At 40.3% G+C, this 24,212-nt stretch overlaps 1 protein-coding gene across 4 annotated transcripts in view; it reads right to left on the bottom strand.

The window, feature by feature from the left end:
- Positions 1-24,212, bottom strand: part of FNDC3A (fibronectin type III domain containing 3A) — a 117,564-nt gene that overhangs the window by 33,392 nt on the left and 59,960 nt on the right. For 2 of the 4 annotated variants that reach the window (XM_065678257.1, XM_065678258.1), the window contains exons 4-7: positions 17,831-17,907; positions 12,882-13,119; positions 9,930-10,202; positions 7,849-7,907 (exon numbers count right to left, since the gene is read on the bottom strand). In XM_065678257.1, coding sequence (XP_065534329.1) covers positions 7,849-7,907; positions 9,930-10,202; positions 12,882-13,119; positions 17,831-17,907 — 647 coding nt within the window. Of the gene's footprint in view, positions 1-7,848; positions 7,908-9,929; positions 10,203-12,881; positions 13,120-17,830; positions 17,908-18,324; positions 18,477-22,787; positions 22,898-24,212 lie in introns of those variants that run through there. The other 2 variants (XM_065678259.1, XM_065678260.1) reach the window with 2 other exon arrangements.

The following is a 24,212-nucleotide window of genomic DNA, read 5'->3' as shown; positions in this document are numbered from 1 at the left end:
CTTCTGTAACAGCTACTAACTAGTATTTTACAGATGAAATCAAACTAGAAATACAAGAAACACCACGAGAAAACTGCAACCCCAGGGCACCGGGCGGAGCGCAGACACATCTAAGTAATGAATGCCACCTAGTGGCCTACCTACAAATGAACTGCATAATTTGCGAAGCAGAAGAGATGACAAACATGTACTTGTGTTCTCAGTTATCTACTTAAAAGACAGTGCTTCAGACATTATTTTTTCTTTTCTGTCACCAGCACTATGATATTTTTAATACCTTCTTGTCGACTTGTTGTCCTTATGAAATATATAGAAGCTCAGGAATTTCTCCCAAATGCCTGGCATTACTCTTAAACAGGTACATGAAGAAGCTGTGCATTTAATGGTGACAGTGACAAGCAGACTCTCACATTAGATGAGAACTGAGAACCTATTGGGTTACTTATCCCAGCACTTTTTTTTTTTAATCAGGATATTAATAGGGATACAACTACCTGAGGCTTCAATCTAGTACTCTGTATAACATACTTTGAGCCCAGGTGTTTGTGATGAAGACACGCTCGCAAGGTCCATATATAGAGAGAGATATATATACCGATATATACATACACACATATATGCAACATCCTAAAGAATTCCTGTGGTGGTGCTTGCCTGCACAGCCCACCCTTTGCAGAAAGATCTGGATAACAACAGTTGGTGTGACAGAAACATGAGTAATAAACAGTGTGAATGCAACACAACACCTCCATCTGTCTCAGAAGCGCTTGCCCCAGCGACCCTCAGGTGGATTATGTGGCAACTGGGAAATCACAAAGAAACTTCTGAAACGAACAAGTAATCAGCCTCAGAAGTATAAAAGCAATGTGAAAATTTGTAACAGGGATAAAAGATGCTGGAGCAGAACAGAGCAATGATCAAAACCAGTAAGCATTGCCACTTCTGTCCAAGCCTGATGGATACCATGGCTGGCAACAGTGAAAGTGGTTTGGGGTGCAGTATGCAGGGACCCACTGCTCGGGTGGGTGCATGTGACCTGCTGGAGAACCCTTTCAGTGGCCTGTGGATTAACAGATTGTAGGGAACTGCAGATTTTGGGGAACACCACAGTTACATGCAAAGCTGAAGCACCCACATCTCCCAAAGGAGACATATGGTTAAGGGCATCCGCACTCCCCAAAGAGTGGGTGCTGCCTGAAACCCACACATGCTGCAAGGGGCTGTGGGTGCTTGTATTTCTGTAGGTGAGTGCATCGGTATGTGCATGTGATTACAAGTTTTTAGGATCCATTCCAGAAGGAATTCTAGAAATTTGTGGGTGTTCATATTTCATGCCTGCTATTGTCATTTGTATGTTGCACCCAGCTCCTAGCTCCTATTTTCAATCATTTCGTAAGAGAACTGAAAACATTTCATTATACGAAATGACTAGCTTTACAATATGACTGTAATATATATCTATTTCATGAATAATTGCTTTTGGAAACCTATTACCAGACTATCAGAATGAAAATCCTAACTTCACAACTGGTGCTCTTAAATTGCTATCATCTACTGAACTAAATAAAACCTGAATGGGTCAATCTCAAGGACGAAGTAGAGAGGAGGTGACTTACTGATAACAGAAAAACAGAAAGAAGAAAAAAATAAAATAAGATGAACCTCAGTGTCTCGGAAATAATGTCACTGAGGAGGACAGTGATAGAGCAGCTTTGGTGAGCACCTGGGGTCCAGCCAGGGTCAACTCACCACATATCTCACTGGAACATTAAACAATTAGAGGTTTCAACTGTCTAGTACAGAGAGAGCAGGAAGAGTGCAAGGGAGATCAAAGACAACATTGCAGACTACAGAGTAACAGACAACTCACAGGACTTTCACTAGTAAAGTCAAACCCAGACTATTAGTGGAAGTCATTATATAGCAACAAGTGTCAACGGAGAACAGGATGAAGTATTCTTTAAGTCTCTGACTGGATGAAAAACTGTTTTCCTGAGTTACTCCCCCAGTGCAATGATTGTTGGTCAACTCATGTAAACCTTCCAAAAGACTTCTAAAAAAATAAATGACAACTTAACACAATGAAGCAGTATTACGTACCAAGCTAAAAATCAGTGACTACGCAGGTTGTTCTGGTTGTTTTACTCTGTGTAAACAGAGCGACTAAAGATTATGAAGAGCTGAAGCCTTGCTGTGGACAATTTGCAAAGCCTTCAAAGCAACAGCCAGTAGAAGTGAACATAATCAGAAATGCAAATTATTCACAGAACCTGGGAATTAAGAACATCCTAACGGTGCATAAAAAGCTGCAATGTATAAAAACCCATATAAATTCTCTATACATACACATGTATACATATGCATGGGGCATGAGAAGAATCAAAGAAGTTCTTTTCAACTTATTTATAAAAGATTTGGTACTGTTTTTCAGGTTCAACTTCCAGCTAAGACAATGATTCTAAAAGGTAAGTCTAGGTTCAGCTATATTCTTCCCCACAAGACTATTAAGGGACAAAAGCAAAGTATTAAAATAACTGCAAGAATTAAGATTTCCTGCAAAAAACTCTTCTCTATTGTGCATATGCCCTATGGCAGTTTTAGATTACATCAGCATATATTAACACAAAACTTCAGCTTCACATGATTGGCTCATATGACAGTAATTACAAATTTCTTCACTAAGAAGCAATTATTTAATATTGTCTTTTACCCATGAGGTTTAATAATATCCCAATACTTGACTTTTGTAACACTAGCCAGAGCTATTATGGAAAAGCATTATGAAAGTTTCAGAAATTCCCATCAGTTCTCAGGCACAAACCAGTATATTTTCAAAACATCTCTGCAATATGAAGAGAAAAAAAGTATTTTTGAAGAACAAAGATTCAGATCAGAAGAATCCACTATTTTTGGGTGCCCTGAAACACTCACGAGCGGCTTTTTTTAGAAAACTTGGCATTACTTATTACTTTGTATACTTGTTCAAGCAGCTGCAATTGATTTATTCTGGTTGCAGCTCTGAGCAGTGTGTGCTTCTGCAAAGCAGAACACAATACTAGTCAGGCCCCAGCACTGAGGAAACTAAAAGGTGGGCACGTCTTCATTAGCAGTCCAGCTTGCAAAAGTGAATCTCCTCATTACCCATACTACACACACCATGTGGGTCAAACAAAAGAGCGTCAGTTTTGGCACGTGCAAACTGGATTGCATTCACAGCACACAAAGTACTCACACTGGTGAGTGAGGTGCATAATGTTCTGAAAGTCCACAAACCTAGAACACACACGAAGCACAAAACATGATGCCCTCCCAAGGGGTTTAACTGCTATATAACAAACACTCAAATTCTGAGTTCCTGTTGCCTCTCCTTATTAAATACTCAGCCTTCTGTTCCATTCTTCATTTTGCTTTTGCCTTGTCCCCTTGTCTTCTCTTCTGCTTGCTTTGTTACTTGGTTAGTGGACATGATAGCTGGTGAAGACTCTGTTCAAGTGCTGGAGATTTGGCATGGTGCAACCTGCAGAACCTCTCCAACTTACATCTGGTGTAAAAAGTCCAAGACCTCCGTAAGTAGAAGGGTCATCTGGTGGCAGTAACTACTAACTTGACCTAATACTGCCATGTATTAAGGGTGAAAAGTTCAAGAAAATGAGAACATGTTCATAAGAACACCTAATGGGAGTCTGGAGGCTGCAAAGCTGATGTGCCCCAGACTGCACAGATTGAAAGAGATGCGTGAATGAAAGCACACCATGGACCTCACCACCTGGATTTAGATGTGCTTGCCGTGGAATGGGGCATTTAGACATGGGATAGCCCAGGACAAGTCAGAGGCTTCAGCATTACTCCTGACTTTCCGGAGTAAGATATGGTGCAACGGACACAATACTGGACAACACCTGTATGATCATCTGAGCATATAACCACCATCACAGGCAGTATCCAGGACTGCCGGTGCCAGCACTGAAGTTCAACCAGGGAACAGGGTGTTGATGATCTATCAAGAAGAGCATCACAACACAGTCCCCACCATGAGTGCTTCATGCAAAACATTAACCAAAATGCCAGAGGAATATCTGATGAGTACAACAAACATGTGAAATAACACAATCTCCTGGTTCACTTGTGGGAGGGCAAGGAAAATGTTTCCTTGGAGAAACTGTGGGAGGGTTGCTTCCGATCTTGCAAGGCCCAAGTAGTTAACACAGCTTCCCTTTCTCTTACCACACCACACTCCACAAAGCTGCAACATCAGCTAGTCTTACACCTACCCACAGCCCTGACAGTCCCTTGCCTTCACAGAGCGTAAGTCTCTCCAAGTGATGGAAATTTCGCTTTTTCCCTTGTGTACGCTGTCTAGTCTGCAGCAGTCTACTACTGCTTAAGCCTGTGATGTCTTCTGAGGTCTGCAAAGAGATCACTTGTAGACACAGCTACATGCAATGACATTCAAATAAGGACATGGTAGAGAGGGGAAATAGCATGCTTGTCTAAGGCATGGATTACTGGATGTTGATGATGGAAGGAAGTGAAAGAAAGCAACACAGTAATGGCAGTGTATTGCTTTTTTAGATGTAATTAGCAAGATAGCAAAAGATACCACTTGGTGATTGTACTTCTCACAGCCTCACTCTAACCACCCCAGGAAGCTCAGAGTTGTTCTCTTTGGCAATGCAATCACTGATGACACCCTGACTTGGACAGCATGCTGCATGCCCTCGCCACTGTCAGAGGCCTGTGCATACTTCTAGAGAACTGGTCCCTGTATTTCTAGTCAGGACAGAAAGGATCATCCACATTCTCACAAAGTTAAGAAGGGCACTCATGATTAAGCAGGTATTCATCAGGGATGCTGAGAATGCTGTTGTCCAGCATGCCCCAGTGACAGCATTATCTTGCAATGACCTAACCTTGCAGCAAAATTTGTTTCTGCATCCATTCTGATGCCATACGTGGCTAAACTAGGCACATACTCCCTTGTTGGAACAGACTCTCATGAGTCAAGAGTTAAAAGGGGTCAAAGTCTCCGGTCCCTTTAGCTGCACAGCCCTGACCCATTCCCAAAGCAGGTATGTTTTGTACAGTGAATGGCAGGGACCATAGAGAAAAAACAGCATGATCCTGTGTTAAAACAAAAAGCAATTGTAATCTTGAATACCATGGACCAGCACTAATATAAAATCTTTCCTGCTTCACTTTCAGAATGGAATAGAATTATTCTAATAAAATTTAAATGTGTATTTTCCTACAATATGCATGTGTGTGTCTATATATATTGTTTACATTTTTAGTATCTATTTTTAGACATGTACTTTTTTATATATTTTTGTATAGCAAACGACTCCCTTAAATTCTTTCTGTCATCATCCTACAGCAAGCCTGAAGCCTTTAGATCCACTGCACAAGTGTCTGCTGTTCGACCTAACAGAGTGATAGCAACAGGTGTTTGCTATGTGGAGACGCTATGTGGAGATGATATGCACAGCTCAGCAGTGAAACAAAAGGCAGCAAAACAAAACTTCTGCTGGTAGGACTTCGCAGGTACTTGCTGGATTACATTCCAGGCCCTGGATAAAAATCAGTGCTATCAGATGTAGACCTGAATTTGTTTCTTAAAATCATCACCCCTTTTGACCCTGCTTTTTTTTTTTGTCTTCTCAAAGTCTGGTCCTAATCAGCACTTCTTCATTGCAGTGTGTACTCCTTGTTTACTCCATCCCAGACTTCTGCCCTTTAGTCTCTCAATGAAGTTCTGATAGCCTTGTCTCATCAACCTTCATCTTTGTCACGCAGTTTCAGTCTCCTGATACTTCTGCACGCTGTCTCCACCCATCTTAGTTTTACTTCCATCACCCTTTCATTATCAGTCTGCTTGTAAAAATAACAAACATAAAAGCTACTTGCTCTCCATCTTGTTCTTCCAATAGAACAGACATATTCTGTTTGTTCCTGGTCTCATTTTCTCATCTTAAACTCCCCATCTATTTCTGATCTCTCAAGTCTTGATTATCCTTTGGACCTGTGCTCCTTGTCAGAGCTGCCTCTTCTCCACTCACTTCCTTTCTTCCCCACACCTTAATCATCCTAAGCTTTCTGTTCAGTCCTGGCTTCTTCTCCAGAATTTTTATTGGCCCTCCACTAGCTCCAGTTGCCACAGTCATCCTGTTAAGTGGTACTGAACTTGACTGTCACAGCTACTACGTACACCACAGCAGCAGCTAGGATCATCTAACTCCTCTCCATTTCTTCATCTCAGCTCCCTCCACCCTTTCTTACAGGATTTACTTCAGACAGCTTCCACCTCCATGACAGTCACCAAAGATGCAGGTGCCCTGAAGACACATTAACATGCACTGAAGACATTCTGATGCCTGCCCAGCAGGATACACAGCATTCATGACTTCCTCTATCAGTATTATCCCTACTCAGCCCTTGAAGCCCCATAGAATGGCAAAACAGTTGACACTGGACAAGACCCCTGGATGTCATCTGGTCCAACCCACTTGTTTAAGCAGGGTCACCTAAAGCCAGTTGCCCAGAACATGTCCAGACTGCTTTTCAGTATCTTCAAGGAGGAAGTCTCCACAAACTCTCTGTCCAGCCTGAGCCAGTGCTCAGTCATCCTCACAGTAAAAAAGTGTTTCCTTATGTTACAGGGTTATCTCCTGTGTTTCAATTTGTGCCCACTGCCACAGGCCCTGATGTTGGGCACACTGAAAAGAGCTTGGCTTCACCCTCTTTGCACTTGCCCTGCACATATCTATATACATTGATAAGATCGTGGCTGAGCCTTCTCCAGGCTAAACAGTCCCAGCTCTCTCAGGCTCTCCTCATCAGGCTGTAAAGCAACATATGAAAGAATCAAGACCGGGGCACTAAAACTGGGGCCAGGTTTTCTGGGAGGTGAAGAGGAGAAGATATGTGATGAATGAGGAAGTAGCTGACTGACTGGACAAACCCTTGGCAAGCTCCTCCTGGAGCGGGAGTTGCAGTGATTGTTTTTTGCAGTTTACAATAGGGAACAGAGACTGGTTTTACTCAGGCAACTGGTGGACTGAGGACTGAAGTGCAGTATAAATATATGAAGTTGTATAAATCCTCACAGAAAGGCTGGGACCAGGGAAGGTACAGATGATGAAAGAAAAGAACACAGGCCTGCTCTAAAATGCAAGCAATGACTGAATTTGGCATCTGTGTTTTAAAGCGTATTTATGCAGAATTATGAATTAGTTTCACAAATTGAAAAGAAATTGGTAGGTTTTCAAACAGGTAAGACAGAAGCCCACTGCTTACAGACACCTGCCTGGCAAATTTTATGCCTCTCTTCCCTCGAGGTGCCAGAGACTCTTAAAGAGAAACCTGTCCTAATTTTTTTTACTTTTCAAATAAGCTTTTCAAACCCCTCATTTTTGGTGAAGTTTCCAGAACTTCACCAGGGATCTCTCATGCCTGGAGATATCTGTTACATAATTTTCTTTCCTGAACTAAAGAATGTTACAGAAACTTGAGAACAGATTTTAAAGTAAGAAATGGTGTTAAGCATCACCATTATATTACTGGCAACGTTACAAGCTCTTTCTATATATATTTCTTTTAATTCTCTTAGTACCATGATTTCACAGAGTGGCCAAGAAGAATAATTCCACATAATAAGTATCAAGACAATATTGGCTTCATAAATGTTAATATGCTAAAAATTACTTTTGTCATTTACATTTCAGTGACTGGAAGTTAAGTGAGTTTTCTTTAGTGTGGGAAGTTAAAAACCCTTTAAACTTGGACAGACAAAAGGAGGTATAAAACAGCAGCAGATACATTCTGATTTTATGGAGAGCTTTATTTACTTACCACTGGCTTGGCTATATTAGAAAGAAGTGCTTCAAGTGCTTTTGTTTCTTCATCCTTTTCTTAAAAAAGAAAATCAAAGCAAACAAAAAGTACCCATGAACATTGTTCAGTGACTTTACAGTGAAATAGCTCTTCATATTCAAACACCGCATACAAACTAAAGTATTTATGAAACAACACCTTGCCAATCTGCATTAATCTAGAGCAACATAAAACCAAAAAAGCTCTCAAAGATGTTGTTCATATAAAACTATTTCTAAATCCATTCTATGATTTATGGAATACAGAAAGCCTGGTTATGTTTTATTAATGAATAACTTTAAATAAACTACTGCTCTGGAGTACTTAAGCTCTTGGCTGAGCTATTTCCTATACATTTTTCTCTTTGGATGTAGATGCAGTCAAGTTACAGTAGTTTAAATAAGTTATTGCATGTTATGTGGCAGACTACTGTTAACACTGTTGGCCTCCCTCAATTGCAAGGGCAAACCTTACCTTAGCCTTCAGTTACATCTCAGGGAAAGAATCTAAGGTATTTTGTTTCAGCTGAAAGTAAAGCTGAGCTTTATAAAGGATTCAAAGATTATACAAAGTGCTTTATGTACTTTCTCCCACACAGTATTAAAATTGTATTATCTCAATAGCGTAAGTGAGCAGGCTACTCAGTTTTGGAGATGTGGCCAGGCATTTTTAATTCACTTAAGCTGCCTTAATCCAAAAAAAATATAAAAAAATGAAAGCCTGGCAAAATTCTTTAAAAACCACAGGTCAAATCTATTTACAACTTTAGTCTTAAAACCAAACTGCCTTAGAAACGTAATTAAATGCATTTCTGACTTCTGTTTGCTATTACAGGTCTAAGTCACAGTACATTATTTTCCCAAATGTCTCCTGAATTAAATGATTTTGAAGAGTGGGCTTTTCTATTTTTCATATAAAATACTTCTAAGGAACCCTTAACAAAATTTTTGTAACATATGTAAGCAACAGTACATTTTAATCACCTGTGACTTGGAAAAGTTAGCTCACAGGTAAGTACCAACTAACTGAAAGTAAACTGAAGCCAAGACAAATGCCAGCTGGAACTATAGTGACAAGTATTCATTCAAGTTTGGAACAGCAGCTCCCAACTTCTGAATTCTGAATTCAGATTTTATTTCAAAGGTGCCCCTTGTTACTAAGCTTTCACATGCTTTTAAACAGGTCTTGTAGGTTGAGATTTCCTGGTCTTGGTTAGACATACTTTCTTCACATTCCTTTTGGTTTACAGCAATCTAATATATATTGGCACAAAATCATCACCTCAAAGGAAACTTCAGTGAGCTGATAAAAATCGTGATTTGTTTCCTTCAGCACCCAAAGTTACAAATCCCTATTCTGAGAAAACTGTAGTTGGCTGATGACCATTTGCATTCTGAATCTGAAGTGCTGTGCCAGTAACCTGAAAGTTCCATAGTGGCACATCATCAAATTCAAGGACAGTATGACTGAGACTAAGTGAATTCAGTCCATTTACAAGATCACAAGCTTTCCAGTGAAATACAGGTATTAATGATAAACACACTTGCTAACGTAGCATCTTAGAAAACATGAACTCACAGAGATTAGTGTGAGAACCTGTCTTCTTCTACAAAGGTCTTTCAATAGTAAGTTGGTAGGGACAGGCGTTATGTGAATTTTATGCAACAACAGTATCTCTTTCACAAAATATTCCTCTTTAACAGGAAATCTACATTCAACTTGTATCAGACATCTGATTCTTTCCATGTTTTCTGCAATATCAAGCAGTCAATCAATATCCAGCGATTCGTTAAAATGTCAGCACCAATAACTCTGGACAAAGCACAGATTTTTCTTTCCTCAAGTCTCTGTGGAGACTTGTGTCAGTGCTTTTGTTCCTTTAGGTCCATTGTTCTAGTGTGATGAGCAGATCAATTGCTCTTAACGCCATTCTATGCAAGTCAAGGCAGTTACAGGCTACTACCCAGCTTCAGGATTGTTGAGTGTGGTGTTCTACCTACAAATGCTATGTTCCTCCAAATACTAGACTTGCATTATATATTATTTTTGTTAACACCTACCTTCTACTTCTATGTCTGTCTGAGAATTGCTTTTTCCTTTACCCAAAGACTTGCTTTTGGTAGAACTTGTGCTTATTCCAGCTGCATCCTGTCCTTTTGTAAGTCCGTTTTGTTCACTTGTAGGAGAAGGACATTTCTGAGGAGATGATGGAGGGCTGTTTAACTTATCCTTCTGAGTTCCATGTCGATCTTTTAATTTTTTTTGTAACCTTTCATACGTTTTACAAGACCTTTCATCTCTGAAGTTGGATCTTCCATGAGCAGGCAGAGTATCTAAATGAAAGAAAACATTAAAAATCATCATTAAGAATAGAATGTAATTAAAAAACTTACTGGAAAATGCTACGCGTGCTAAGTGCACACTTGTGTGTAAAATTACATCTTTACTCCTATCGGAAAACCTAAGTGTCAAGCAGGCAAAGTGATACACACTAACTGTACATTAACAACATGTTAGGGGAGAAAGTGTTATCTTTCCTTCCCACATCTTTTTTTCTACTTAAAAATTATTCTTAAACTGTTTCTATAATCATCCTTCAGCTGTAAGGTACAGGATACAGTCACCACAGAAAAAAAAGTGATACTTTATTACACAGGAAGAGGTTTGTTTCATGTTGAATAAAAAATACGGAAGTTTTAAGTTTTGGAAGGCAACTAGATCAAGTACTTTAATCCTATACTAGACCAACTAATGGTGAGAAATCAACAGGAAAAGCAGAAATCAACAGGGAAAAACCCCACAAAAGCACAGGGCAACTGAAAGACACTGAAAGACTGAAGATAGCATGGCTACATCTTGTAAGTACACTATACTGGTATACAGTAACCTAAGCATTGCTGCCACATGACCAAAATCCCACCTCTAAGTCAGAACACGGCTTTGGAAATAAGCCAGTACCACACCAATGAAAAAAACCTAAACTGCAGACTGGTGAACTTTTCTGTCCAGTTCTAACATTTTTATCCATTTCAGCTTACTGACTCAAGAATTTAAACCAGCAACCAACTCTTTCCCCAGTGTAACCCTACCTATGATAAACAATGAAAATTTAAAAAAAATACATCCTTCAAAACCAGCATAGAATTTGTCCATTTTCAGGTGAATTGCATCACTTGGTCTGAAAAATGAATTCATTGTTTTGTATTTCTTATGTGTCGGGGAGTATAGGAAACAAGATTAAATACAAACTCTCTTGCAAGATGGATAACCCCCACAAAACTAGAGGACTTTCCAGTTTCTGTTTTAGTAGGTCAACTTAATTCCCAGAGAATTTGACAGAGGACTACTAGATAAGCTGTGATTATTTACAAATTTGATTTTTACTATCATTAAAGATTTAAGTGCTCTAGTTAGAGAACTACCATGCTATAAGCACTTCTGTGTTCCTCCCCCCCACCCCCAAATTCAGATCCCTCATATAGGACCTTAACTGTGAGATTTGACTTCTTAAGGCCATAGCCAAAGTCAGTGGTCCAAAATTAAACATGAAATCTGTAGCAAATACGTAATAAATTACAGCATCCAACCTAGCTTCAGGACAGGTTGGATGGGGCTTTCAGCAACCTTGTCTAGTGGAAGGTGTCCCTGCCCATGGCAGGGGGGTTGGAACTGGATGATCTTTAAGGTCCCTTCCAACATAAACCGTTCTATGATTTTATGATCCTTAGTCCTTTAATTCCCTAAATCCAAAGGCGTCTTACATATATATTTAAAACAAAGCAAAACCAAAGAATCCTACTTCATCTATTTTTTTCTACATTAGCAGTTTCTCAGAATCACTGAATTCATATTTAAAGGGATATAACCTAGCAGCAGAAATCTAAAAAATACTATTCCATTAAGAAGTATCCTTTATCTTTTATGCATTTAAGTATCATACTCTGATCTCTTAATTTAGCAAACTAAAAGCAAGTAATTGCCATCTACAGGAAATCAAGAAATGAATAAAACCAAAAAGCATCTAATAAAGCACTATTATCAAAGTAGTGCAAGGAAGAAATAAAGTACAACTTCAGAATACAGAAACACTAAGAATTCCAGGAAGACAACAGTATATTCTTATTTGACAGCTTTGTACATGATGACTATTTAAGCACGGTGACTACATGAAGGACATTTTTAGAGATGTTTTTTCGCAGTATCATAGAACACTGAGAATCTGCGCACCTACAGCAACATGACAAAGTTCTGTTTAGTCTCCCCCTCTACAGTGTCAAGGTTTTTTCTCTAAAAACAGCAACCTGGCATTGCTCTCAAAGACTTTCAAGGTCAGCACCTGCCTTACTGCAGAAGTTTATCAAAAGAAAAACAAGTCTGCCAGAAATGTAAATATTAATCTAACAACCCAACCCCTGAGTTAGTACGCACATACACTTTGCCACTAAACATTATTAAAGGGCAGGTGTCAATAGCACTACCAAAACTAGCTTCAACTACAGTATTAAGTTTAGGTTGGTAACACCTGATCATTCAAGTTGGACTTGAATACAGACATTGGACTAAATGCATACAGTTTTACACACAAAAATAGCAAACATTTTTCATAATCAATAGCAAGAACTCCTGTTTTATGCTTCAAATGGGATACTTGCAAGACAAGAGGTCTCAGAATAGTGCTCAGGTATGGACTTAAACTCTAAACCTCAGAGGAAGGCATCAGCTGAATCAGTACAAACACTTCCTGCAAATCTATAACTGATACACGTAAGAAATAATCTGTATGTTTAATTAATTAGACTTGTCTGTTCATTGATCCATTAAAATAACTTCTTCTGGAATAACAACTTTCAGTAAAAACAGGACCTGGTACCCTCATAAAACTGGTCTGTACAGCTCCCATTCAAACTGAAAGGCTTGTTTGACAAAGCCCGAACATCAGTACAACAGATGCTGGAAATGAGTAGAGTATAATTTCCTTTGATAGAGCTTGCAATATTTGGTAAGCTGCTTACCCAGATCCCCGTATACTTGCGAGGTGTGATACTGTGGAATGTACTGTGTTGCCATTTCACCAGCTCCGGTCACAGGTGAGTATATATGACGTGGTGGAGGGGGTATCATGGCTGGAAGAGGAAGGAAGCCAGGCAGTGGGGGATGTGGAGGCCTGTGTATCACTGCATGACCACCAGGATGAAATTCTGGAGCCTGGGGTACCACCACAACCCTTCGAACACCGTTATCCTCAATAACCTGCACAGTGAGAGACAATGCACCAAAAGGGAAATGACAGTCTGAAAGGTGCATTCTGTAGATACAAAACTAGGAATAGTAAATCCCTTAAATTCGAGAAAACAGGAGGAGAGCATGAATAAAAAAAAAGGACAATTAAAGGGCTACCTACATGAAGTGTATTAACTGCAACAATGCCATTCATTTCTCAATGTTAAAAAAAAAGAAAGACTGTAACAACATAACAACATCTTATAAACAACCAGGTATATTTATGGCATGAGCCTAGCTTCTCCCCAGGGCCCTCTTTCCACCCTCACTCATATTGCTTGTATACTACACAGCTCCTCATATTTGCTTGACAGCGTAACAGCCAGATTGCTCCCTCGAAGTGATTTGGTGGGTGGACAGACCACACTCTTCATAAACAGTGATAGGAAAAGCACAACAGTGTCTGGTCTTTGTTCTGTGCCAAATTCAGGCCACCAACATTAACCCAGGAGGCAGTGGCCATACTGCACCTGCTAGTGAGCAGCAGCCTTCGCCTGCATCAACCTGTTAAAACAAGAAACCCAGCAGGATGGTAGTCAGCCCTTTTAAGACTCCTTCACAACTCAAGGTAGTTTTTACAAAGAATCTCATTTTCTTTCCTCCCCCCTTGCCTGTCTTGCTCTGTGAAGAAAGCCACATGCTACACAGAAAACAGGGGCCTCTGTGTCAGCCTCTGCCAGGCTCTGGCATGCAAAGAGGCTTGTTGTGCAAAAATGGCAAATGGGAGATGTGACAGGACAAGGCCGTGGCTGAGGGACCTGAGTGCAGCCTTCAGCGATGTTGCTACAATTTCAAAGAAACGGAAGTAGCATATACAATCCCATTATGAGAGTAAGTGTGGTCACATAAGATACACAGAATCATAGAACAGTTTGGTTTGGAAGGACCTTCAAAGGTTATCTAATCCAATCCCCTGCCATAAGCAGGGACATCTTCAACTAGATCAGGTTGCCCAGAAACACATCCACCCTGGCCTTGAATGTCTCCAGGGATGCTGCATCCATCATCTCTCTGGGCAACCTGAGGGTGTTTCACCACTCTCACTGCAACAAATTTTTTCCTCACATCCAGCCTGAATCTCCCCTCTTTTAGTTCAAAACCATTACCCCTCATCCTGTCACAACAGGCCCTGCTAAGAAGTCTTTCCTTATAGGCTTCTTTTAAAAATTGAAAGGAGCTGAGGTGTGCTGCTCATGGCACACGTAGCTTGTCTGGGGTCTGTAGCACGTAGGAAACTGGTGGAGAGCAGGCACAAAGACACATATAGTAGAAAGCAGAAAACACTCACAAAAATACATGACTGATGGTAATACCTAGAGATGATTTTTTTTTTTTTACTTGTATATATCCAGGTGTTAATAACTTCAGTGTCTGGAATGCCAATGAATAAATTGTTCTCCACTGACACTTGACATGATGTAGGAACATGTACACACCTATGCCAATGAGCAACCTGGTGCAAGAGGAGCAGATCAAATCAAAGCTCTTAGTGCCAAGCTGCCTTCAGTTCACTGTTTAAGCTTAAGGGTATTATGCTTAGTTAGAGTTAGTCCCATGCCCTGGTGTGAACAGTTCCGCCAAGTCCAAGACAGAAAGCTCCTTGGAGGGTCAATCACTGGTTTTACTATTCCTCCATTAAGGGTTGGTGTGCATCTGGTACGTCTGAAATGGAACTTCTACTTTTGTTTTCTCTGACAGAGATCGAATTTGTACCCCCCAAAATGATCCTGCTAGCTGAACCTGGCTGAACCAATGCAATGTGGTGAGGCTGGTCTAAGAAGTTGTTTCAAAACTTCACTATTGTACTTAGAAAGGCAGTTATGTAGACACAGCTGTATGGTTCTGGTGTAATGACAGGATGAGGATCTCTGTGCATATGCAATAAAATTCAGAAGACATAAAAATATGCACAATGGAGCTGACCCCACCTTACCTAGAGAGCTGGAAAGAAATATAAATTGTTAAGCTAACACAGCTTTAAAACACATACACACTGTGTGACTTTAAGGGGCTATTTTCAGTATACAGAAATTGTCCCATATTGGGAAAGAGTAATTTCACTAAAGACAACATTCTTCATATCTGTGCAGCCACAGCTGTGTGGTATCCTAAAGGCAGGATGTATTAACAGAAGAAAATACAAACAGAACTTCTGCTGTCCAGTGAAATTATCTAAACACAGAAATGTTGTTTTAATTAAGTCCTTTATGCTTACAAGAAAAATTGCAATATCATGACTTTATGAGCAGATTCAGATTACATAGGAAGCAGTTTCCATTAAAAACCAAACCAAACCAAACCAAACCAACAAGGTCAAACCAACAAAAAACAGGCTACTTAGTTTATAATTTATTTGTCTTTTTTGTCTTCTTGGGTCTGCTAATAGCCTAAGTAACTCAGAAATAGATACCTAATTTATAGCTGCAGGGACCTTAAGTTTAATAGTGTAAAATGAAGAGTTTGATAAGTCTGTAACTGTGCCTCTAAATCAAGTATCAACTCAAGGGTAGGCCTCTCCCAGGCAACTACACAGATAAAAACCCTCCAAAAGCAGTAAGAGCATCATGTCAATTATATAATTTTAAGTTTAAAAAAGTAAACAAGCTATCAATTATCCTAAGTGCAGTGGCAAAACATGTAGTTCTGGCTTAGGCCTGTTTGTCTGAGTTAACCGACTAAACATTGCTGGAAAACTCACTACAGACAGCGAATGCAGAGAGCTTAGAGAGGATAAATAAAGACGTAATTTCTTTCAGAGCTTTACAACTACAGAAAAAGAAGGTAAAAGTTAATCAACCAATGGACTTCTTTTTATTTATGTGAAAAAAAATTATGTAAGAAAAATAAGTATGCTCTATTCTGTAGTTATGCCCAACTTCTAACAAAGGAAGTATCACTGCCAAACAGGAAGTGAAGTAAGCAAAGGCATAACAGAAAAATGGATAGACAAAAGATGGTTATGCTGAAGTCGCTCTTCCAGGCCGATGGCATCAGACATTTAGCTGGTTTCCAATTTCTCTCAAAATATACCTGCAGTTGCTGACATTTCAAAATACATTAGACCTGAAGAAACCATGTAAGTTACTTTGCTGGGACTGCATTAAGTCTGGGATAACTCTCAGCTCAATAGTTTTAGACTTCCGTGTTTGCAAAACTACTATCAAATCTCCTGGCTTGTAACAGGAACTTCCATCCTAAAACTAAACAGCTGCTATGTTTTGTAAGTAGTAAATACTTCATAAGCCTTATAAACTACAGGATTTCCAGGACTATGATATTCCTACTCAGATGCAGACAACAGATGTAAATTTGTTCCACTTGTACTCTGAGCTTCACTCTGTACAGTGAAGCACCTTGAGTTCGGAAGTCAGAGCACTGTGTTAGCAGAACACCTGCTTGCACTAACAAGTTAAAATGAAAGGCTAACAAGCATGCCTCAGCAAGGCCCAGTCCTTCAGCTTGCCTACTGCGAGTCATCCTCAAAAGAAGGATAAATTAATTTTATAAATATTCTTGTGATTGACACAGGTTACACAAGTTCTTAAACATTAAGTACTTCGTCAACTGAAGTTAAGCACTCCAGAAATATGGTAAAATTACTCAGAAATTCACTTATCTCAAAAATTGTTTCAGTTCTTTAAAAATGAATTCTAATACAAATGAAGACATTTTACCATGAATTAAAGATAAATGGATTTTCACTATTATTTTTAATTCATTTTTCTTCCGCCTCTTTGGGAACTCAACTATGAAGGATACATAAAACAACTTACCAGACAACATTTAACAGATGAAAGCTAAACCCATAAACCCACAGAGTGTTAAGGCTGCCTCATCTAACATCCTTTTCTTTTGCTAGAGGACAATTTCTTAAGCTGCTCAGATTATCAGTCCAACATCTGCTAGGCACTGTGGGTTTTCTGGCTGCATTTTACATGTTGTAGTCTTCTCTCGGGGCACACAATTGGATGCAAGCAGAGTCAGAGGTAGACTGGTCACAACAACAGAACATTATGAGGAAGACATCATGGAGAGCTGTAGTCATCCACTCTAACTTCTAGGTGTGACCTACTAATCCCTAGACTTGTCCAGGTTATCTAGCTCACATTTAATTTTAGGCATCTAAATTAGGAATCTCACTGCAGTGAGAAAATGAAAGTCCCATTTTAAGACAAGCTGTGGAAGTATGCATTATATGCTAATTTATTCCTAATGGACAGCTGACATTTTTCGCATGTTGTTTGCTATGCTTTTTCTAACTGATCTAATTTAGTCCTTACCTGCAGGGAACTTCCCAGACACTAACTATGTACCTATATAAAACTATATTGGTGCCAAGAGAAAACATCCATTAACACAGAAATCAGTACAGGTCCTGCACAATGAGCTATCTGGGTCATGACTCTAGTTTATATTCAGAGGACATCTAGTACATTGGGATCCTGAACTCAACAAGGAACTGTGGTTGTTATTGTCACATAAGTAGTTAATATACAACTAAAGAGACACATACACAGCATGAGAAGTCTTCCATGACAGAGACACCGCGGATATCTCCCATTATATACTTGCTTAACCACAGTGACTCTGAAACTTGATGCTAGTTACTGAATTAGCTATTATGGTTTTACCCTCATAATTTGCATGAAAAGAAATAAAATAATCAAGTGAAGGGACGTACCTGTGGGGCATATCCAGGAGGCACATAAATAGTAGGCACTGAACCATTTGGGGACATCATTGGAACCTGAGCAGGACCTAAATTGGTTACAAAAATATTCAGTACACCACCATTTAATGGTCTGAGAAAGCTGAAAGAACATACTGAACTGCAAAGTCTCTGTGAAAAACATGCAAGATAACATGGATAAACAAAGGCAATGCACTGTACAGATAAAATTATAGCAAAGGGCACTCTTAGAAACCTACGAAGCAGTTAGGAGAAAACCAGAAACAAAACTAAAAAGTAAATTAACCAGCAGATATTTTTCCCTTCTCTGTCAGGAAACTCACAGAAGAGTTTCTGTCAAAACTTAACAGGTGACAGAGTAAAAGAAGTGTCCTGAGAGGAAACGACAAAATAAGAGACTTTAAAACAGAAACAAAACAAAACATTCAAAACAAACTGCTGAAACCAGATAGTATTCAATTAGAGCTGTAAAGAAAATGACTTACAAAATATCTGCTCTGTTACTGTAGTCTTATCGCCTGAAGTAGTCTCAGTGCCCCAGGAGAGGGAGGTGGCAAACAGGACACTAACTTAAGGTCCCAGGGGAAAGCCAGCCATTACAAACCAGGAATTCTACTCCTACTAATGGGAAAAATTCTGATACCATGATGAAACTTGTACCATGCAAACCAGAAAGAACAGAGTTCGCAGACAGACAAATATGACACAACAGGAATGTTTTAAGGTGGCATTTGTAGATAAAGTACTGCCTGGAATATCTGATACCTTCAAAGAACACAGGGATGCTGTCAACATATCTGGATTCTTCGAAAAGCTTTTGAAAGACTTTTAAAGTAGCAATGCAGCCTTTGCTTAAAAAGGGAAAAGGGCTTTTCATGAATAACTAACTGGCTTGAGAACAGGAAATAAGAAGAAGCAAATGATCAGCTTTCAAAGTACCTAGAGTGACCAAAGGAGTCCCACAGGCACCCAAACAAGAACCTGTTCAATGCATTAACTTCTGGAAAAGGAAACGAACAGCAAAGTGATAAATTTTTGGTATGCTGTCAGAGCTGCAAAGAATCTTACAATACTGAATGATCAGATGATAAAAAAGCAGAAGAAATAGTGTTGATAAGTGCAAAGTAATGTAGCTGGATAAAACCAGAAGTATTTACAGTGATGAGCCATAAACTAGCTGTAAATAAGCAGATTATGGAATTACTATGTATCTATGGAAAGGTATTTCTAGCTGAGTGTTTTTGAAAGAAAAAAAGAGAACATTAAAAGTCATTATTAACAGAGCAGAGAACAAGCAGAAAACACTATTATGCTATGGTATAAATCCATGCTGTACCTCAATACTTAGAGCACTGTGCTTGTCTCCACATTTCAAAAACAATACACAGAACTAGAAGAGGAAAGAAGGTTCACAGTGGCTTTCCACCAGTTTATCAGGAAAAATTAAAGAGACCAGTATTCTTCTACCTGAAGATGGTTAAAATATAAAAGTGCTAGCAGCATCAAGCAGCAAAAGACCTACTAAAAACCAACTGACCAAACCAAACCCCAAAGAAACAAAACACAAACTGCCTAAAAATGGGAAGCTAGGCCTTTTGCAGTTTCTCATGTGCAAGAACCAGAGATATAAAATTAAATCGCCGGTAAAAGGTTTAAAACAGATAAAGCAAATTCTCATCGAATGTACAGTTAAATTATGTAACTTCCTGCTTCAAGAACATTGTGGAAAGTTAAAGGTTTGGTTTAGAAGAAATTAAACAAATTGAGAGAGGCAATCCACTAAGAGCTGGAAAAAAACCCCAACAAAACCAACCAAGCATTACTTCTGGTTCAGAAAGCTAGAAATAAGCAAGTTATTTCTGTGTGCCTGCCCTATCCTTATGCCCTCCCCTTCAGCATTTGACATAGGCCTCTAACAGAGCAAGCACATTGGCACAGGCTTCAAAGGGGATTGCCTACAGATGTTAGTACATTCTTGTGTTTAAAATACACAAGGCAACAATTGCTGAAGTTTAATTATTAAAGAAAAACTGAAAAACAATAGAATCTGACCAGATTTTGTGGTAAGCACATAAGGTTGGGTTTCAGACACTTCAGGCCCCATTCTCCAAACTTCTAAGTCAGTGTTAGTGAAGCCACCAAAACCACCAACCCAACTGTTGGTGAAGTTGCAAGAATACTTCTGAAAGAGCATTCACAGTTCCACATTAATGTTTTATAAACTCAGTTAAGATCTACAAATAGGAAATACTAAGTAAATGCACAGTACAGTATATAAGATTATAGCATACCTCATTCTTGTAAGTATGAACTTGACAGAAATACAGATAACCCTGTCCGAATGCCAAGAGCATTGAAAAGGAACAAAACCCATTCTTTAAAAAAGCAGCATGTAATTGAGCTTGATTACATGTACTATAGGGACTTCTTTAGAGTGAGATCCAGAAGTCTGGAAATGTACTACTTAAAAAGACTAAGACATTTTTTAAGAACAAGGTCTTAATTGAAAGATTAACTGAACTGTGTAACAGCAAAGAATGTAAAGACTACAGCAAGCTATAAATTGAAAACTGAACCTCCTTCAAGTCTTTGTGCTCAGCTGAAACTCAAAAATGTTGCAGTGAAAGTTTCTGCTGAGTATGAAGTGGTAAAAATAAAAGTGAAAAGTAGCAAAAGAGAAGCTGAAAGTGCTTTAGTGTATTCGCTTACAATACATTCTAAAACATCAACAGCATACTTACTGTAAGTCACCACTCAACCAAATAATGTTTTAAACTCTTACATAAGGTGGACTTTACACGGGTTGTATGTTGCATTGCTTACTTGTACTTTTTCCATAACAAACACAAAACACTAACACTTTTATTAAAGTCGCAATTTTAAACCATAGAAGTTTCAGGTAAATTTAGAATTAAGACCCCAGTTACTTGAACTTTTTTACAGCAAACTCAACGTCCCTGGGAGATGCAGGAACTCTAACATGAACAGCCTGTTTCTTGGTGAACTGGTGTTTATTTACTGACGTATATTTGGCTTTTTTGTTTTGCTTTGCTTTAGACATCTGAAGAATATTGTTTAACAGTCTTTTTAAAGCTTATTTATTTAGTGCTGTAATCTCTCTAACAAGCAAACAAAAAAGCAGTCATCTTCAATCTAGTACAAAGGTTGATCCACAAACCCATTTCCAGTATACCGACAACCTAGCGATCACAAAAGATATACAGGCACTGTATGAACCTCAAAAGTTACTGCAGTGTTACAACAGAGTCGAATTAGCATTTTTTAAACTTGCACCCCATCCTGAACACTTTGAAGTTCCAGAATTAATGAAAACATATTTTTAATATTCAAGATGTAACTGTGGACTCTAATTTGCTTTGATTAGTTTTCCAAGTAGCTGTGGAATGAAGTCAGATTGCAAAGGAACATTCAAGAAAAGGAAAAACATGGAAAAAAGTCAGCAGATATTACTTTATATTCTATGATTCTATATGTTTTAATGAACGCAGGATGTTTACACAATTACTGATTTCTTGACAGAAAGCATATTACTACCTACAAAAAAAAAACTTTAAAAAAAGCTTTCCTGTATCTAAAGATGAATGCTAATATGCTATAAAAGCAGGTACTTTTTCCTTTTAAAAACAACCCTACTTCAGTGAAATACACTGCAAGAGGAATCTTCATGCTTTCAGGTATTGGCTAGACTGGTGCATGACAAAGCCAGTGTGTTTTGCCATAATGCAAGACTGATTATAAAGTACCAGCAAACAACAACATCAGCATATGTGTTCATCAAACATCTAATTTTCTATATTGCACATAAATGGGATTGGCTTCAGCCAAAGCGCTTTATTGTGAATGCTGATGATCTGAGGTAAGGTTGGACAGGGCCTTGAACAACTTGATCTAGTGGAAGGTCCCTGCACATGGCAAAGGGGGGTTGGAACTGGGTAATCTTTAATGCCCCTTCCAACCTAAACCATTCTGTGATTCTAAGAGGTCTCAAATCTCCCGTATCCTCTCAGGCATACAATTCTCTTACATAATGAGCAGAAGAGAGGTATTGTGGGCCAGAAAATAAACACATCACTATGCTTTACACATTATTCTTGACAAACAACTCATCAAACACATTAAGGGTTTATTTAACTCAACCAAACCCAAGAAGCAGATGTTTCACCACACTCCCAGTTTATTACATTGTCCTGAAATTTGCTATTTCAGTACCAGTAAAGGGAAAACTTGCCACGCATTTTGTCCTAAGTAAAAAAACCCCAAACAAACAAACAAACAAAAAAAAAAAAAACAACCCAGAAAAAAACAAGGTGCTTCTCAAAGAGCACATGAAACTTGTGCCCTTAAACGGGAAATTCGTAAAAGAAATCCCAGCAAATTTAACACGATTATTCGAGCAGACTGTAAAAACCTCATTACAGCTACCATAAACGTGTGGCAAAATTAACCGCCTGTCACTGCGGCCGTGACCAGCTCATCTGAGCACAGAGCACCTGAAAACGGGAGGATGCCACCACCGCTCTCCTAACGGATGTAGGATTTCTCTCTGTCCTGCCTAGCGGCACTGCCTCACGGCAGGTCCCCCGCAGCGCGCCGGCACGGCGGACACCCGGCGCTCCAGCGCGGATGCGGCACTCGCGGATGCGCTTCCGGGGCACCGACGCGCAGAGCCCGGCTCTGCCAGCACCCCAGCTCGCCCGGAATGGCCGCCCAGCGCCCGGGCTGCCCGCTCCCTCCGCAGCCGCCCGTCACCCGCAGAGGGGCTCAGCAGCGCTCAGGTTCCCCGCATTTGTTTCCCAACCCTCGCAGCTCTGCCCCGTCCGCCGCTGCGCACAAGCGCCAGCCGCAGGGGCTGTCTGCCGCCGCGCCCTAGCCCTGCAGCTTCTGCGGTTCACCGCGGCGAGCTCGCAGGGTGGCCGGGACCCCTTACCGCTCATTTCGGGCCGGGCCGGGCCGGGCCCGCCGGGCGGGTAGTCCCCGGTGCGCCGCGGCAGGCGGGGAGGTGGCGGCGGGCGGGGCGGCTCCCTCAGGTGCGCGGCTGCCCGCTCCGCTCCGCCCCGCCCCGCGGCCCGCTCCGCTCCGCCGCGCTCCGCCCTGCCGGGCCGCGGCCGGGCCCCGCGCCAGCTGGCGGGCGGCACAAGCGGGACGCGGCCTGGGCTGGCAGGGGCTCGGCGGCGGGTGCCCGGGAGGGGTTCCTCAGCCGTGCCGCAGGCCTCCTGCTCTGGCCTTCGCTGTGCGCTGACCATTGTCATTGGCTGGCATGGCCCAAATCCCCCAGGTTTTTACGTTAATTAGCGTAACTAAATTCTAAAGGATTACTTCGGCCCAGTCCTTCCATAGGATTTACCTTCAGCTGAACTGCTAATCAGTTTACGCCCAAGAAAGGAGGTACACCGACAAAACTGGTTCCAAACACTTTCTGACATCACGTTTAGAAAGCTGCAATGACTTTGATACTAATTTATGTGGATACTGCGGCTCATGAGCACTGCTATACTTAGCATTAGTCTAATGTGAACGGCGATGAATCACTGTTATCCCCAGGAGGAAACAGCATTCAGGATTTACTGCAGCACATTAGGTTAACTATGGCTCTATATCCGTACACCCACACTTTGACATCACACAGGCAATGATATGCATCACTGACGCAAGCACTGACAGGGTCAAACACAAAGGCCACAGCGGTTGAAAACAATAGAGCACACAGCTGACGTAGCAGCACACCCCTCTAACACTGATGGGCTGCAGTAAATCAATAGCCCCTGATGCCACAAACAGTTGCACTGCTCTGTCTTTTACATAATGGCCAAGACTTCAAAGTTTTATTTCGGGCTCCCCGCAGCTACAATTAATTACAAAAACCAGTAACAACCAACACCACCAATTGGTCTACATTTGTCTTGCAAGCCGTGCCTGGAAAATGCTACCAAATTAGTACTTCAGGGTTAACAGGCACTAAAAAATTATCACAAAGCATCAGCAGTTTTACCTTTACTAAGTGCAATGTAATCAAAGCAAGTAGTAACAAAAACGAAAATCAGACACAGAACTCACTGTTAGGCCTGAGCTGGGCAAGAGGCACAAGAAAGAACTGTGAACACTGCAAGGACACAGGCAATCAGAAGACTTCAGTTTGCACTGCTGTCCATTTAACATATTCCTTATGCTTCAAATTCATCCTGACAAAACAGTCCCTTCCCCCATCCATCTGTCTACTTTTGCCATCAAGCCTGGGGAACAGCAGCTGACAAAGCTCCAACATCATTTTAAATATATTAATTGGCCAAAAAAATAATCTATCAGTAGACTGCAGGCTTGTGAACACAAAGCAAAACTGAAGGTAAAACATCCA

Source organism: Lathamus discolor, chromosome 4 (assembly GCF_037157495.1).
Source record: "Lathamus discolor isolate bLatDis1 chromosome 4, bLatDis1.hap1, whole genome shotgun sequence".
NCBI lineage: Eukaryota > Metazoa > Chordata > Aves > Psittaciformes > Psittacidae > Lathamus > Lathamus discolor.
Note: the sequence above shows the minus strand (reverse complement) of the source record. Positions and strands in the feature narration are given on the sequence as shown.